Here is a 17,551-nt window from a genome sequence, read left to right on the forward strand (position 1 = left end):
AACATCCAGATTGTGTTTATTGATGTTTTCCCTAATGATAGTAAGGAATTTTCTGTGGATTATAAGAGTTTAAGTTCTTTGATAACGGAGTCGTTATCCGAATTGGAATGGATAGGTAGACCAAATTTACTTAGTAAAGAACATATTTGTTGGGATATAATATATAGGAGGCTGTAAAGAAGCCATTCACACATGGGGATTGTTTGGAAATCGAGCCATTTCAAAGTAGTGGATTGATTTCATTTGATAAGGGGTTTACAGCAAGGGAAGTTGTTAGGGAAGGAGTGGTTTGGATGGAGTTCATGTAATGCCATTTTATCAAATTCTGTTACATTGTGGGTTCTCCAGGTGGTGGAGAGAAGCAAGAAACAGATTTGGGTATATTCAGGGCTGTCGTTTTGTTCACAGGGTGGGGGATTGCCTGAGTTGTCCTAGATCTCCCATTTTATATGCTTACTAAGGTTACAGAGCTTAGAGGTGATTGTCAGCAGATTGGATTTCTTGTTCAAGTAACCGGCAATGCGAATGCCCGACTTCGGAAGTGAGGCCCGTAGGACAAAAGCCCATGCGTTAACGGTTGCAAATGATCATGCACCTCTCTGCCCAGAATAGATGGGACATTCAAATAGTTAGGAAATTTCACACTGTTAATGCTTTGCCCTGAAGCCTGACAGTATTCTTCCAAAAGAGTGTTGATTTCATAAGCTTGTGGTAGCTTCATCTTCCCAAAAATTAGTACATCATCAGCCGTACATTAAGTGTGTGAGCCCCGCGTCATTATTCTGAGAAATCTTTAGACCTGAGAGACTTCCATGTTGCTGGAGCTTAATAAGATTGAGAGACAAAACTTCAGTACAAAGAATAAATAAGTAGGGTGACAGTGGTTCACCCTGGAAAAATCCAAATGGTGTATTGCTGTCAAACCATGAACTATTCAAACTGAACAGGATGTTTAGTGAAGTTCTTTCTACAAAGAGAACGACTAATTCAGGTAAAACTTCAAAGCATATTACTGTTTTCAGAGTAGAAAGTTTGAATTATGAAACTGTTACTCATTCTGTTTATATCCTTTGTTACATGTAGTGATTCACTATTAGCTTTCTACCGAGAGAACATCATAGGGAAGTAAAATGTCTGATTTGAACTCCAATACAGGATGAGAGAGCTTCCATTGCCCTACAGCATCAGAATTTTTTTTTATGGGAAGTGTAAGAAGGATCCCCTTAAAATATTAGAAAGGGTAAGAGACACGAAATATCACACTGACTGGATGTGTCCTCTGTATATAGTGCATTACTTGTATTGATCTTATTTTAATTAAGCAGATAACTCCCCAATATATGAATAAGATCTGCAAAGTAGACGCTTGAATAACCCATTTTTTTTTTAGTAATATGTATTTCCGACTTGAAAGTACATGATAGTGTGACACAATAAGCTCTATGAAAATGAGCATCATTCATCATCTAAGTAGATTTCAAGCGGATAGGTGCCTTAAGCAGTTAAGCATCAAAAATAAATAAGGTGCCTCAAAGTATGGGAGTCAATTGAGATGTCTAATCACATTTATGGAGGCATCAGAATCACCAATGGAAACATATACATATAAAAGGTAAAATGAAATAGGAATGTAAAAACACACCCATCCACCTGCTTCTCTGATTCTCCTGATCTCTTGAAGAGAAACCTTGTTGTTTCCATAAGGGCGATGAGGGTTGGTCAGTACTTCTGCTTTGCCAGAACCGGAGAGAACCTACATTATCGAGCCAATTAAGCATGAAGGAATTTATTGAAGGTACTTTTTAAACTTCATCAGTTTTTAAGGAAGTCATATATGTCTGTTAAGTATTGAGAAAGCAAGATTTGTACCACACTTGAGTCACCAACATGAGAAACAATTAGCATATCATTTCTAAGAAATATAGCTGTTGCTGTAGAACCAGATTCAGTTTTCTTCCTTGTCTCTTCAAGCCTTAGCAAAAAAGAGAGACCAAATAACAATAAATTTAACACAATAACATATATTTTGCAAATAAGTGTGCGTACCCTGGTGTGATTAAGGCCGTGCTTGGAAAAAAAATGGCAATGCTCGAAATTGGTCTTTTAAAAAACATTGGCAACTATCGAGAACTAATGCTCATACCAGTTCAATAACTTTGTATCGGCATTTATAAAAGCCTCCTCCAATGCCTTCTTTACTACACTTGAATCTTTGCTACTTAGCAGCATCCTATCTTGTAATGTTGCAACACATTCTTTATACAGCTCCTCCCTAATGCATATATAGAATCAGAAGATGCAAATAAAATCCAAATCAGCTGAAAAAACAAAACAACCAAATTCAAAATTTCAATCAATTCATCAAAACAACACATCACGCAATTACGAAAATTTCAACTACTGTATATTAAAAATAGATTTCTAGTTAATAGATATCATTAATTATTTACAGTTCTAAATACCAGTTCTTGGTGCAAGGATAGCAGTAACGTTTTGTGCAATTGGAACAAAAGACGACAGCACCGGGTGTTGTCGGTTACGCTGACATTGTTGACACATTAGACTCCCATCGCTAAGTTTTACCCTTACCAAAAGAAGTTCCAATACTATTTGTGACAATCCCTGCAAAAAACCAAAACAAACAAATTCAATATTTCAATCAATTGAAACCAAAACAAGACTAGAATTTCTGATTCTCCACTAAATCAATTTGAATTTATCGGTTGATAAATTAAACAACAACATCAGCATGACCTATTATCTATCAAATTATTTAAAAAATCTTTAAAAACGGCAACAAATGAAAGAAAATCCTAAAAAGAAAAAAAGTTTCTGATGAAATGCTTGAAACTACGGATGAACATGACACATACCTTGATTGAAAGGGTTTTCAGTGTAGAAGCAGATTATCGAAGCAGAAAGGAACCGATTGAAGCCAAAAAACGAAGATTTTCGAGAAAAAGATCATTTCAATCCCACGTTTGAATCCTTGGAAAGAATACAAGCCTTTACTTACTGATCATCTTCTTCTTCTTTTTCAACTTCTTCTTTGTCATCATCACGATCATCATCATCTTCATCACCACCATCTTCATCATCGTCATCATCTTCATCACGATCATCATCATCGTCATCATCTTCATCATCTTCATCATCGTCATCATATTTGAGAAAGAGATGTTCAGGACATGGATAATCTCCCCACTCGAGTGAATCCCACCACTCTCTGCTTCCTTGGATTCGTTTGAGAGAAGGTGGGGCTGACTGATGTTCTCGGTTGAACAGAGGGAGCCTTTTCAATTCAGGACAATTGCATACTTCAACTGTTTCAAGAGAGTCACAAACCATCACGCCCTTCCAAATGCTCTTCAGTTTCCATAGATTGTTGAGTGACAATTCCTTCAACCTTGGGAGTGCTACAGTATAATCAATTTCACATGCTTCTTCTTCTACAATTAGTTCCTCCAATTCCTCACAATACCCCACGTTGATCTTTTCAAGGTATTGAAAGTGTTGTAATAACCTAGTTGAAAACAGGCGGTCCAGTATGACAAAGTGAATTTTAACTTTCTCCAAGGTTGCTGTATTGAAAATGTTGTTCAATCCCAAACATAGATCATGTAACTTCAATGGCACCACTTAATCCGAACCACTGTTGAAATCCCAAACATAGATCCTTCAAGGTTAAGAAGCTGTTGAAGAATAAAACTTTGAAATTTGATATTATAACAATAGATCTCTAACATCTTCAAACAAGGAAAAGCTCCGTGTGCCATACCCATGTTCTCGACCCGTTGTAGGAAGGGCAACTCTGATAATCTTGAGATTTCATTGAAATCTTTAACTTGAAGAAATTGAATGCTTTTCGGAAGTCGGAGGGCATTGCAAGGAATACCCTTTGAGTTGGACAAACATAGATTTCTCTCACCATGAATTCTATAATATAAGTCGTTGCTTTCCATGCCAATAGAATACTTTTTTAACTTTTCAAAGTTTGTAAATTCACCGTAGGAAATAAAGTCCGACAGCTCGTGAAATACGATTGTAAGATTCTCCAAGTGTGTCAAGCTTGAGAGTTCCTGCACGAAATCTCCCCCTCTTTCTCGCGCATACACATATTCCGCTTTTATTCCATCCAATAGTAACTCTTCAAGTAAGGAAAACTTGGATATCAATCCTGAAGGGATCATTTCTTTCAATCCAGAATTCTTAGTGAGATCAAGGCTTCTGAGGTTGACCAACATTTCCATCCCATGAGGCAGTTCTTCTATGGCCGAACGTGTGAGCTTCAACACTCTCAGTGACTGAAGCTTGGATAGAGAAGGCACTCTAACTAATTTATAACAATGAATTAAGAGTAAACCACGGAGATTCACCAAATCAGAAAGTGAATCTGGTAATGACTCAATACTAGTCTCAGATAAATCGAGAACCGTCAGACTTTTCATGTGCGTAAAAAAACCACGATCAATGTGTTTCAGTGTACCACTATACTTCGAAGCAAGGATCAATGTCAAGAGTTTTGGGCATTTGGGAGTAATTGAAATATCTTCTATACGACTTCCCATAAACGAAACCCTCTCAAGATCTTCCGACCAATCATCTTCATGCGGTATTTCTGCTGATGAAAGCCCAGTTCTGACCATGAATTTAGGTTTTGATTTCGTGATGTAAAGAGCCATATCCCTAATCAAATCATGCATTTTAACACAGTCCATATCCTCATCTTCAAAAGAAACTTCTTCTAACATGCAACAACGCTTTAATATATTCAGAATAACACGGCCACGAAGCATTTCATCTTTGCTGGATCCCTCCACTAACCCTTCCATAACCCAATACTCAATCAACTTACTAGTGTCGATTTCATCATCTTCAGGATACAATGCACAATATAAGAAACACTTCTGGTGGTTTTCCTTTAGTTGATCATAACTGAATTTCAGACGCAGAATGACTTTCTCCTCCATGGCCATGTTCAAACCTATAGATTCTCGCAGATCTGATAATGCAACTCGCCACTCATCAACATCACCAACATCTTTGCTTCTCATAGCTCGCCCAATTGTGATGATTGCAAGCGGCAAACCACAACACTCCGCAACAACTTCTTCTGCAATCTCTTTCACGTCGGGAACAAGCTCTTTACCGACATTTACCAAGAACAGTTCCCATGCTTCGTCCTTAGAGAGCGGTTCAACTTTGACATCTTTCTGGCACAACATCCCTCTGCACACTTCCAATGATCTAGTAGTTAATACTATCTTGCACCCATTGTCTTTTGAAGGTTCGGGAACTCCTAGCTCATGTAGATCAAATGCCTCCCATATGTCGTCCAAGAAAAGTACAAATTTTCCCTTTCTTTGCAATGCACTCAACAGTGATGACGATCTACTAGCTTCATCTTGTCTAGCAGAAAGATCCAAATCGACTACGTTCGCAATCTGCTGTTGAAGTTTTTGAGCATCAACATCTCTGGATACAGTAACCCACAAAACATTTTCAAAACGTCTACATTCTTGCACGAGCTGGTTACTTATTTTCTTCATAATGGTGGTTTTTCCCACGCCACCCATGCCGTAGACACCAATTTTCTCAAACTCATCACCTACTATATATTCCCAAACCATCTTGAAGTTCTTATCAGCAGTACTACCAATCAGTCTTGTAGTTGGCATCTCCATTCCCAAAAACGTCAAAGACTCTTCTGAGAATCGACTAGCCTCATCTAATAGACCAACCATCACTTCAGTGAACTCCAAAATTTGTTTTAGCAATTTCAGTCGTGAACAACAACTAGGCGAACAACAATTCGGTAAAACTCCACTTAGGCATCTCCTTCCCACATTGGCTTCCTTGTCCACATCATCCGCCTTCTTTATAACATTGTCGGCATTAGTCAACCAATTATGTGCTTCAATTTTGCGCGTCTTTCCTTTTTGTACCTTTGCAATTTGCAATATTCCATTCACCTCCTTTACTCTGGCAATCAGTTCTCTTTTTTTGTCTCTCAATCTCTGAATTTGGTCACTCAGACTTATGACACCCAACTGATTAAGCGCACAAGTCAGTACGCTTCCAACAGCTGCTCCAGCAAGTTCCATACCTGTCATTACAACACATTGGGTGTTAATTAAAGTGATGAGACACGATAGAGCTACTCCAGTAGGATATATATAAAATACATAACATTAAGTAAATAGAGAATATGTATAATCTCACTTGTTTGTTTGGGCAGTTGGTTGTTCTCTGAACCTCTAATAACAAGAACCAAAGGAAAACGTAACTGGATATCTGCACATTTAAAATCATGTAAAGGTAGAGAATTAGCAGCTAAAAATACAAATCAGTTTTAAGAGATATTCATCATTGGACTTTATTAGTAGCATTGTTTAGCTCAGATTTCAAAAAACAAGAGTAATAATCAAGTGTATAATAGCAACTAACAAGGAAGAAGAAAATTTGTAATAAACTGACCTTATATATAATATAATTGATCGAGTGATGTTAAGCTGAGTACTAGTCCAAGATCGACAAAGAAGTTATGGAAAACTCTCTCTGGTGTTTGTGATGAAATGAAAAAAACCAACAACTCTGTTTCTTCCTACAGTCAATAAAGAGAGAATGTGTGAACCACAAATATATTATCAGGTCTCCACTTTTCTTTCAAGTCTTCTTCCTTTGCGTGTGGTGGTGGGACTGGGACTGGTGGGTCTTCCATTATTTGAATGCTATGCTTGATACTTTGGTAAGATGCATGTACCACTGATGTTCTTCCAAGGCAAAAAAGGTTTACTACCAAAGCTTTGTCCCATATTCCCTTACCACTAACTAAAGCTAAACACACTTCCCTTTCAGCTACTTCTTTATCAGGAGAATATAAGCTACCCCAAAGGTTGATTAGTTTTTCGGTTTCTTCCATTTTGCAAAATATTTGACTTAGCTGTGATTGTTATTTGCATTTTGTTAGTTAAAATAGTTAAGAGAACTTTGTTTTCTGATCATGTTGAACAATTTATTCCCAGGGGATGCCAAATCTTGTGGAAGGGAGTGTAATTAATAGCGAGGGTAGGATTCAAGGTGGGATAGCGATAGCTAGAACCAATTTATACACTCTTTGATTCCTTTTGCCTCACAACTTTGCCCAGAAAATCGAGTTTTTTGTGCTTCTGTTGTTCTGTTAGCCATTAGGTATCAAGCGCATAGGTATAATAACCGTATAAGAGAGAACAAATTGAAAAGGCAACATCACTCGTACCCTTGTGCTAATACAGAGTTTATCACCAGAGAAAAGGATTGATAATCTTCTACTACTAGGCTCTCTGTAACGGCGCAGGCACCTTTCAAAAGCGGCTAGATCCCTAGGCTTATATTGAACACTGAATTTTGTGTATATAATTTGCATGTTATTAACATACATGCTCCACTTTTTGAAACTTTAAGCTAACGTATCAGTGGTTCTTAATCCTTTCATCAACAAAATGATTTAACAATTAGCATAAAGAACAAGGTGTAACGAAGAGTTTGAGAAACATAGTTGATGAACAACCATTTGTGGTCTCACAAGAATATGAGAAAAAGATGTATAACTAATCGTTGAGTTTATTTTTGGCGTATCATCATCTCAATGACAATAAGTTTTGACGCACATGTATTTACAAGTTACGAATGTGATACTCATATATATACACAGATTGCTGACAACTGTTGAAACTTATAAAGAAAGAAAATATGTCACCCATATTCCTAGTGAAACAATAGAAATAGTTGCAAAAGCTTGGCTTAGTTCCCATACAAAATTTTGTTGCTGAGGTGCCAAATTCTCCCAGTCTGTCCTCCTATATGCACCAGTACGTATTTGCAGATTTAAGGAAGCAAAAGAGCATATCAAACACAATGACAGAAAGGATAACAAAAGTGCTAGACAAACAAATAAAACATAGCATATATGTATCACATGTTGATTCCAAATCTTATAGGTCAAATTTGATATGATATGTCTAGAAGGACACATGCCTTACTATTAAAGCAGCAGAAAACAGAATTAACCTATGGCTTGTAAGGAAACAGCATTATTTTGCCCAACTTAAGTTCAAGTTCAAGGTTAAAGTGGCATGCCACCTACTTGTCGACAGTGATTGGTTTGTGAATCAGTGGTGGAATCTCACCTGAAGTAGCTCACTTCTTGTCAGTCCTAATCTATCTCTAAGAGTTAAAAGGGAACTAGCAAAGCCCCTCAAGTAAACATGGCAAAGAACTTCACCATTAGTAAACCTATAGCCATTGATACCGATTACAACAAATACGGGTATCCTTTACTTTCTTTATTGGCTCCAGCCTAGCATTGCATTAGATCTCATTAAAAGTTGACCCTGCATGAGTGCATGGGCACCGCTGAACTCAAACCAGTAGGTGAAGATGTTCAAGGATACTTCTGCAAACCGGGAAATATTTTGCCATGTCCCGTGTTGCAGTTGCAAGCAGCTAGGTTTACAAACCTGAGAGGGTTATTTACCTCTTAAGCTATCACAGTTGAATATGTTCCACAAGAACAATAATTGAGTTGTAGTGACCTCGGTTTAATTACTCAGTAAAATAATGTAAATCCTGTCCTTCTCTATTACTTCTCCATTTCAGAAAAGGATGCCTTAATTCGTTGTAAAACGAATTATAAATAAGGTGACCAGCCATAACAAGCGAGTGAAATTCTATAAATGCAATTGAGAAATGAGGACATACCCCAAATCAGCTATGATGATGCTAACATTATCTTGTGACCGTTGATCCTGCAGAGTTTTATGAAGTTGGAGTGAAACCGTCTAATTAAGTAGCAATATCACTTGATACGTACAAAAGACAACTAATCATCATTGAATCGAATCATTTCTATTTTGATCAAGAATGTGTTGCACTGTTGCTTTAGTTGAATATATTGTTCATTCCGCCAAGGTTTTCAAGGTACAGGGATTCCTCTTTTTAGCGGAAAAAAAAGTGTATTACATACATAGGTTCCAACTCAAATTCAAAAATCGTATATCTACTTAATCAATTGTCAGAGTATTGGAAAGCTTGGTTGTTGGTGATGAGAAGTTTGGAAACCCGTTTTTGTGCAGACAATGACGTAGTAGTGGAACCGTATTCAGAGGGAAAAAAACACAAAGCAGGACATAAAAGAGGAAAGGTTGACAAGAAGGTTTTAAGAGATTCCTTCTTTCCTTGCTTCAGTCGGAACAAAACCGACACTTGCTTTGGTTTTACTCACTGATGACTATAATTGGTCAAAAACTTTTTCTCAATCTCCCTAAAACATGATATTGATCCCTCTTGCAACGAACAGAACCACTTCAACGCCTTCCCCTTCAGACTTAAAGAGAAGGACTTGCATAATAATGAATCTAGATAGGCTATTCCTTTATATATCGAAAATTGGTGTCGATATCCAAATAGATGATCCATCGACGTCCCATCGTATTAAGTATACTTAGGAATCTTGAACTTAGGTGGAATGGGCATCATCTCAACACTTTGATGTATCGGATTTCTGCTGACATCATCTGCCAATCTTCTTATCAATGCTGAAGTTTTCTCGAGAAACTGGTTACCCAACTGCTTCCGCATCATTTCTTGTATCATCTCTTTGGTGATGGGCTGTGGTATCGGAATTATAGGTATCGGCGATACTTCTCCCATTCTTTCGTTTCTTGCCGATGCCTTTTCTGTATAATGATCGTTTCTTGCCGATGCCTTTTCTGTATAATGACTAACCGACTTTGAACTACAAGCCTCATTCTCTTCCATATGAAGATCTTTTACAACCTGACTCAGACTTCCGTTCTTCATCTCTTGATTCTCTTTAAGTAATATAGCATTCTGTTTTTCTACTTCCCTCAACCTCTTCAAGACTTCTTGAAGTGAAACTTCTATTTCAATGTTTTCCTCCTGGTATCCCCTACTTACCGAAGCTCTTGTATTCCTTGTTTGCTTATCATTATCCACTCGCCTGCTGTTGGCTCTCTTCTTTGGAGCCAATGAGCCATTATGATTCAATTCTCACTTCACTACTAACTCTTTTGTCACTCTTCTTTCACCCAGTACTCAGAACTTACCTTCCCCAACCTTAGGGACGGTGACCTCTGCCTGAATATCATTCATAGGAAATCTTTACCAATTTCACAACTTCAGTATTTTGGTTCGAATCAAAGTTCGATACGAATCAAGAAAAGCTTACCATCATAAAAAGAAACCTATGTCTCGACAATTAACGTGTCATTCAAAAGAAACCCTTTCCCAGGGTCCCTTGGCTCCCCGAGACACACAAATGACTTGCATCCCCAATCATATTTTTGTGCATTAAATTTGTGTTCTGAGACTGCAAGAAGAGTAAGGATCGGATTCAACTTATTACAAATAAATATGCATAAAGTTGTATGGTCACATGCAAAGAAGGGAACAAGTAAAAAGACATATCCCCCCCCCCACCCCCACCCCACAACACAAACAAATCGAAAAAAACAAAAAGTAAAGATAAAAATAAAAAGCAATTTTAGTTGCAACTATGGATGAACATTACACATACCTTGATCGAAAGGGTTTTCAGTGTAGAAGCCGATTATCTAAGCAAAAAGGAAAACCGATTGACGCCAAAAAGCCAAGATTTTCGAGAAAAAGATCATTTCAAATAAATACTTCATGAAAGAGATGTTCAGGACGTGGGTAATCCCACTCGAGTGAATCCCACCACTCACTGCTTCCTTCGATATATTTGAGAGAAGGTGGGGCTGACTGATGTTCTCGGTTGAACAGAGGGAGCATTTTCAATTCAGGACAATGGTATACTTTAACTGTTTGAAGAGAGTCACAAACCATCACGCCCTTCCAAATGCTCTTCAGTTTCGGTAGATTGGCGAAGTACCATTCCTTCAACCTTGGGAGTGCGAGAGTATAATCAATTTCACATGGTTCTTCTTCTTCTACAATTAGTTCCTCCAATTCCGCACAATCCCCCACGCTGATCACTTCCAGGTATTGAAAGTGTTGTAATAACCTAGTTGAAAACAGGCGGTCCACTTTGACAGTCTCAATTAAAACTTCCTGCCAAGAGTTGCTGTACATGAATAGCTGACTCCAATTGCTCTTCGGTTTTGGCAAATATCCCAATCCCAGATTATGTAACCTCGGGAGTACTGGAATGGCACCACTCTCATCTCCATCCGCTACCACTAGCTCCTCCAATTGTGAACAATTCCACACGTTGATCTCTTCAAGGTTAAGAAGCTGTTGAAGCAACCTAGACGAGAATAAAACTTTGATATTATCACAACGATAGATCTCTAACCTCTTCAAACAAGGAAAAGCTCCGTGTGCGATACCCATGTTCTCGACCCGTTGTAGGAAGGGCAACTCTGATAATCTTGCGAAATGTTGAACTTGAAGAAATTGAATGCTTTTCGGAAGTCGGAGGGCATTGCAAGGAATACCCTTTGAGTTGGACAAACATAGAATTCTCTCGTGACTATCGAAATTATATGTTTCTCTTTCCATTTGAATAAAATACTTTTTTAACTTTTCAAAGTTTGTAAATTCACCATAGGAAATAAAGTCCGACAGCTCGTGAAATTGGATTATAAGATTCTCCAAGTGTGTCAAGCTTGAGAGTTCCCCGCATCGAAATCTCCCCTCTTTCTCGCATACATCGCTTCTATTCTCACCAATTGTAACTCTTGAAGTAAAGAAAACTTGGATATCAATCCTGAAGGGATCATTTCTTTCAATTTTACGATTGAAACGGAGATCAAGGCATCGGAGGTGGACCAACATTTCCATCCCATGAGGCGTTCTTCTATGGCCGAATATGTGAGCTTCAACACTCTCGATCAAGCTTGATAGAGAAGGCACTCTAACTAATTTCTCACAATTAATTAAGAGTAAACCACGAAGATTTACCAAATCAGAAAGTGAATCTGGTAATGACTCAATACGAGTCATAGATAAATCGAGAACCGTCAGACTATTCATGTGCATAAAAACCAAAGCAACCTCGCTTTGATCCAAAGAATATAATACTTCTGAGCAAAGATCAATGTCAAGAGTTTTGGGCATTTAGGAGTAATTGAAATATCTTCTATACCACTTTCCATAAACGAAACCCTTTCAAGATCTTCCGACCAATCATCTTCATGCGGTATTTTGGTTGATGACAGCCCAGTTCTGACCATGAATTTAGGTTTTGATTTTGTGATGTAAAGAGCCATATCCCTAATCAAATCATGCATTATAACAAGGTCCCTATCATCTTTATAACCACGACCTTCTGAAGAAACTTCTTCTAGCATGCAACACCGCTTTAGTATATTCAGTATAACACGGCCATGACACATTTCATCTTCTTTGCTGGATCCCTTGACTAACCCTTCCATAACCCAATACTCAATCAACTCACGAGTGTCGATTTCATCATCTTCAGGATACAATGCACAATATAAGAAACATTTTTGGTGGTTTTCCTTTAGTTGATCGTAACTGAATTTCAGACGCTGAATGACTTTCGACTCCATGGCCATGTTCAAACCTGTAGATTCTCGCAGATCTGATAATGCAACTCGCCACTCATCAACATCTTTTCTTCTCAGAGATCGACCAATTGTGTTGATTGCAAGGGGCAAACCACAACATTCTGCAACAATTGCTTTTGCAATCTCTTTCACTTCCAGAACAAGCTCCTCACCAACATTTGCCAAGAACAGTTCCCATGCTTCGTCCTCATAAAGCTGATCAACTTTCACATCTTTCTGGCACAACATCCCTTCGCACACTTCCTTTGACCTGCTAGTCAATACTATCTTGCACCCATTATCTTTTGTAGGTTCGGGAACTCCAAGATCTTGTAAATCAAATGCCTCCCACATGTCGTCTAGGATAAGCACAAATTTTCCCTTTCTACGCAATGCACTTAGCAACATTGATGACCGTATAGCTTCATCTTGTTCAGCAGAAAGATCCAATGCGACTCTCTTTGCAATCTGATTTTGAAGTTTTTGAACATCAATATCTTTGGATACAGTGACCCACAAAACATTTTCAAAACGAATACATTGTTGCACGAGTTGGTTACTGATTGTCTTCATAATGGTGGTTTTTCCCACGCCACCCATGCCGTAGACACCAATTTTCTCAAACTCATCACCTACTATACATTCACAAACCATCTTGAGGATCTTATGAGCAGTACTACCAATCACCGTGTAGTCGGGCATCTCCATTCCCCAAAACGTTAAAGACTCTTTTGAGAAATGACTAGCCTTATTTAAGAGATCATCCATCACTTCAACGATTTCAAAATTTTTTTTGCAACTTCATCGTGAACAACAATTAGGGCGCAAAAAAAATCCAGTTGGACATATTTTTTGCGACGTTGGCTTCTCTGTCCACGCCATCTGCCATATATATAATAGTGTCGGCATTATCCCACCAATTTTGTGCGTCCTGTGTGCGCATCTTTCCATGTCTCTTTGCGATTTGCATAATTTCTTTCACCTTGTTTACTCTGGCAATCAGTTCTCCTTTTTTGTTTCTCAGTGTCTGAGTTTGTTCACTCAGACTTTTAACACCCAACGACTGATTAAACGCACGAGTCAGTATGCTTTGAACATCTGCTCCAACTACTGCTGTAGGAAATTCCATACCTGTCATTACAACACATTGGTTGTTAATTAAAGTGATGAGACATGATAGAGGTACTCCAGTAGGATATATGTAAAATACATAACATTAAGTAAATAGAGAATATGTATAATCTCACTTGTTTGTTTGGGCAGTTGGTTGTTCTCTGAACCTCTAATAACAAGAACCAAAGGAAAACGTTCAAGTACGAATTGGATATCTGCACATTTAAAATCATGTAAAGGTGGAGAATTAACAACTAAAAATACAAATCAGTTTTAAGAGATAGTCATCATTGGACTTTATCAGTAGAATTGGTTAGCTCAGATTTCAAATAAGTGATGGATCAAGAGTTTAAGTTTGCAGAACATGATTATGTTGTTAACCTTTAACAATGAATGACGATTAAAAAACAAGAGTGATAATCAAGTGTATAATAGCAACTAACAAGGAAGAAAAAAATTGTAATGAACTCACCTTGTAATATAATAATTGATCGAGTGATGTTAAGCTGAGTACTAGTCCAAGATCGACCAAGCTAAGCAGACCACCACAAAGAAGTTATGGAAAACTCTCTCCGCTGTTTGTATATGACAATGGTGATAAGAAAGAGAGAATGTGGGAGCCACAAATATCATATTTTACAGTGTATTATTACTAGGTCTCTTCTCTTTCCTTCATGTCTTCTTCCTTTGTGCATGGTGGTGGGTCATCATTTGAATGTTATGCTTGGTACTTTGCTAAGATCGTAAGATGCTTCCTGGACTGTTGTTTGACTTGCTTCCTACGTAACTTCATTTGAATTTTTGATCATCCGATTTTCTGTTTTTGCCCACATAAAAAATGCAAATTTCATTACAAATGTGATCAGTGTGAATTCTTTATGAATGGTGTAAATATTGTACAAAGTCTGGTCCGGAATTAACATCGGTTTAATTGTAAACTAAGTAGTACAAAAATAAATGAATGAGAACATAACTAGTTAAAATCAAAATTTTGAAGCTTGAATAGGTAATAGGTAACCGACTAATCTGTACAGTACTCATGATTTAGTGTATTACAAAAAAATTGTTTATCTTTTATCAAATTCAAAACAACCCAAAACAATGGCCACCTACACACACGTGCAGGCAAGAAATGGGGCTCAGCCCCTTGGTTTTAATCCGGATGAGTGTAAACCCCTTCATATCGGCCCATACCACATAACCTCCCTATTTATCAGCTCATATCACAAAAACTCCCTGTTTTCCAATATCAAATGAAATTTCAACCGATTTCTATTTCCTATTTTATTTTATTACCTTTTTTACCTTTCTTCCATATTTGGATCAGATCTCATTGCTTGAAGCTTCTCATCCAAATTAAAAACCTCCTTCTCCATTTCACTGACCTCTTTAGCCTCAACATCATTTTTCGCCTTCCAACTTCTCAACAAATTTCGCATCCAACTTCACAAATGTAATCGTCATCACCACTTATGATCACCATCATTCTTGCGATTTGAACAAGCCAATTATAACACCAAGAAGAGAAGGCCAAGCATGAGGAGTAAGGAAATGATGGAATGCTTAGGTGGAGTGATGTACGTAAGATGAAGTATACATGGAGAGTGGCCCAGAGCTCATGAGAGTGACTCCTCCAAAGATTTGGGAATTTTAAGAAAACTACTAAAGATACCACCAACTTTGGTGGTTTTGAGATGTGTTGTGTTGAAGATGTGGTGTCTTTGGAATGCTATGATTGATGGGTATGTGAAATATAGTGAAATGGAGGTAGCTAAGTTGGTTTTGAGAGAATGGTGTGTAGAGATGTTGTGTCTTGGAATACTATGATTAATGGATATGCATTGGTTGGGAGTATTAAGGAAGCAAAGAGGTTGTTTGATGAGATGCCCGAAAGAAATGTGGTTTATTGGAATTCTATGTTGGCGTGGTATGTTAAATGTGGTGATGTTGAGGGAGCTCATGGGATTTTTATAAGATGCCTAGGCGAGAGGCGGTGTCATCATGGAATGCAATGTTAGCGTGTTACGCCGAGTGGTAAATCGAATGAGGCTATGGAATTGTTTAATGAGATCGCGGATTTGGGTGTCAAACCGACTGAGGCTACTGTCGTTACCCTGTCATCGGCTTGTGGGCATTTAGGTGCACTAGATCAAGGAGCTAGTTTACATGCTTATATTAGTGAGCATAAGATTGGATTAACTACTACTATTGTGGGTACGGCACTGGTAGATATGTATGCTAGATGTGGAAGCATTTCTCTAGCTACTGAAGTCTTTTACTCTATAGAACTTAAGGATGTTCTTACTTGGAACACCATCATAACTTAAGACAACCCAATTTGCGAACACTCGTATTGACTGGAAAGAAACTCCAGAAGCACATATATTCAAAGCAGATCTTCCTGGATTCAAGAAAGAAGAAGTGAAAGTGGAAGTAGAAGAAGGAAGGGTGTTACAGATAAGTGGAGAGAGAAATAAAGAGAAAGAAGAAAAAAATGACACTTGGCATCGCGTCGAAAGGAAAAGTGGAAGTTTCTTGAGGAGGTTTAGGTTGCCTGAAAATGCTAAGGTTGATGAAGTGAAAGCTAGTATGGAAAATGGAGTTTTAACTGTTACTGTTCCCAAGGAAGAAGTCAAGAAGTCTGAAGTGAAATCAGTTGAAATTTCTGGCTGAGAATGTTAATGTGTGAATATATTTCTTGCAGTACTGGTTATGACTTGTAGTTGTGTTTGTATCAATGTGTCGTGTGTTATGTCTTTTGATGGGCGGGTATGGACTATGAATGGAGTCTAGTGTGAGTTTTGGTGGGGTGCGAATGTGTGATGCCTAAGGTTTTAATTGAACTGTAGTTTTACATACAAATATATATAAAAAAACTATATTTGCATAGTCACTAAAGCTATGAAAACTTAAATTTACATAGTAACTTTTGGAAATTAAATTAAGCGTCGTGACACTGACAGAATATATATAAAAATGTATGTTTACATAGTCATTATATATGTAAATCTATTTTACATAGTAACTTGACCTATGAAAACTTAAATTTACATAGTAATTTTTTTAACTTTCTGGATTACTCCCATTGCGAAACTATGTAAATGTATTTTTACATAGTCAATATATATAAATCAAACACTAGTTAAATTTACGTAGCATCAACTAGTAGATGTTTAAGCTAGCTTTGCTATCCAATTTAGCGATAGAGGATGAAATGGTGATCGGTTGTTTGGAGATTATGTGTTTGCGACGACAATAAGTAGCTTCTTAATAACTACTATAATGAAGTATGTTATTATGACAAAAAGTGATTTTTCAAGTAATCTTGGATTCACAAATATAGATAATTATATTGGTGCTTAACCTGATAGAGAAAGGGACTCTGTACACATAATATTTCCAGAAAAGTTATAAACATTTCATCCATCATAATAAAATATTTTGGCAAAGTAATTATACAAAAAAGTATAATCCAGCAAAGACTGAATATGCATAACATGAATACTAAACAACTCCAACACATTAACAGTAATAGTACATCATAATCGAACACTCCCAAGTTAGAATGGTTCCAATATTTTACCACAAATAAACACAACGTAATCAACTAGAAATACGGAAAATCAGCTCTTCATTTCTTGCATTCTTCTTTTGGATCCCATTTTTCTTGTTGGCTTGATACAATCTCATATGTCAGGTCAACCCTCAATTGTCTCGCGTCTTCTACCGTTATATCTTGCATAGCTTTTCTACATATTATAGCATTCCACACTTAACATAATGATGAATAATCCACAATCTTAACTGAAAATGCCAAAAAGAAGTTTCAAATAAGAGATAAGAGATTAAAAAGACATTTAAGTTCGAAGTGAAGTTCTTACGATGCT

At 37.4% G+C, this 17,551-nt stretch overlaps 3 protein-coding genes and 2 long non-coding RNA genes across 11 annotated transcripts; 2 read left to right on the top strand and 3 right to left on the bottom strand.

The window, feature by feature from the left end:
- Positions 1–199: 199 nt before the first annotated feature.
- Positions 200–3,566, bottom strand: LOC147495862 (putative protein phosphatase 2C 5). Of its 7 annotated transcripts, none has more exons than XM_086564626.1 (6): positions 2,874–3,566; positions 2,463–2,622; positions 2,144–2,272; positions 1,870–1,972; positions 1,651–1,753; positions 200–824 (listed from the first exon to the last, which is right to left on the bottom strand). In XM_086564626.1, the coding sequence occupies exons 3-6, from the start codon at positions 2,227–2,229 to the stop codon at positions 778–780; spliced, it is 339 nt and encodes a 112-aa protein (XP_086420752.1). In that variant the 5' UTR covers positions 2,230–2,272; positions 2,463–2,622; positions 2,874–3,566; the 3' UTR covers positions 200–777. The 7 variants fall into 7 exon arrangements, with proteins under 7 accessions (XP_086420752.1, XP_086420749.1, XP_086420748.1 ...); XM_086564623.1 differs by having other exon boundaries at positions 200–818; positions 1,643–1,753; XM_086564622.1 differs by having other exon boundaries at positions 1,643–1,753.
- Positions 831–1,447, top strand: LOC147495863 (uncharacterized). The gene is made up of 2 exons (XR_015197809.1): positions 831–991; positions 1,084–1,447. It is a non-coding gene; the product is annotated as an uncharacterized LOC147495863 (long non-coding RNA).
- LOC147495864 (disease resistance protein UNI-like) lies at positions 3,013–13,319 on the bottom strand. Its single transcript, XM_086568483.1, has 7 exons — positions 12,037–13,319; positions 10,687–11,287; positions 10,107–10,137; positions 6,223–6,294; positions 3,637–6,106; positions 3,189–3,523; positions 3,013–3,107 (listed from the first exon to the last, which is right to left on the bottom strand). Exons 1-7 carry the CDS (start codon positions 13,317–13,319, stop codon positions 3,013–3,015), a joined length of 4,887 nt encoding a protein of 1,628 aa, XP_086424609.1.
- A 73-nt stretch (positions 13,320–13,392) lies between these two features.
- Positions 13,393–14,430, bottom strand: LOC147495865 (uncharacterized). Its single transcript, XR_015197807.1, has 3 exons — positions 14,137–14,430; positions 13,799–13,879; positions 13,393–13,682 (listed from the first exon to the last, which is right to left on the bottom strand). It is a non-coding gene; the product is annotated as an uncharacterized LOC147495865 (long non-coding RNA).
- A 1,285-nt stretch (positions 14,431–15,715) lies between these two features.
- Positions 15,716–16,586, top strand: LOC147495866 (18.1 kDa class I heat shock protein-like). Its single transcript, XM_086568484.1, has 2 exons — positions 15,716–15,889; positions 15,987–16,586. The coding sequence occupies exons 1-2, from the start codon at positions 15,716–15,718 to the stop codon at positions 16,335–16,337; spliced, it is 525 nt and encodes a 174-aa protein (XP_086424610.1). The 3' UTR covers positions 16,338–16,586.
- The last annotated feature ends 965 nt before the right edge of the window (positions 16,587–17,551 follow it).

Source organism: Coptis chinensis, chromosome 6 (genome assembly GCF_015680905.1).
Source record: "Coptis chinensis isolate HL-2020 chromosome 6, ASM1568090v1, whole genome shotgun sequence".
Lineage (NCBI taxonomy): Eukaryota > Viridiplantae > Streptophyta > Magnoliopsida > Ranunculales > Ranunculaceae > Coptis > Coptis chinensis.

Bases quoted from the DNA above. Each gene is read 5' to 3' on its own strand.
- LOC147495862 (XM_086564621.1), bottom strand. From the start codon at position 2,229: ATGCTGCTAAGTAGCAAAGATTCAAGTGTAGTAAAGAAGGCATTGGAG. The intron at 1,973-2,143 runs GTATGAGCATTA...TTTTTTGCTAAG, and splicing joins GATACAAAGTTATTGAACTG to GCTTGAAGAGACAAGGAAGA. The intron at 1,754-1,869 runs GTACAAATCTTG...TCGATAATGTAG, and splicing joins ATGTTGGTGACTCAAGTGTG to GTTCTCTCCGGTTCTGGCAA.
- LOC147495864 (XM_086568483.1), bottom strand. From the start codon at position 13,319: ATGGATGATCTCTTAAATAAGGCTAGTCATTTCTCAAAAGAGTCTTTA. The intron at 6,295-10,106 runs GTAAGTTCTGAG...TTAAATGTGCAG, and splicing joins CGTCCCTAAGGTTGGGGAAG to ATATCCAGTTACGTTTTCCT. The intron at 3,108-3,188 runs GTCCTGAACATC...ATCGTGATGAAG, and splicing joins CGAGTGGGGAGATTATCCAT to ATGATGACGATGATGAAGAT.
- LOC147495866 (XM_086568484.1), top strand. From the start codon at position 15,716: ATGGAATTGTTTAATGAGATCGCGGATTTGGGTGTCAAACCGACTGAG. The intron at 15,890-15,986 runs GTAGATATGTAT...ACACCATCATAA, and splicing joins CTATTGTGGGTACGGCACTG to CTTAAGACAACCCAATTTGC.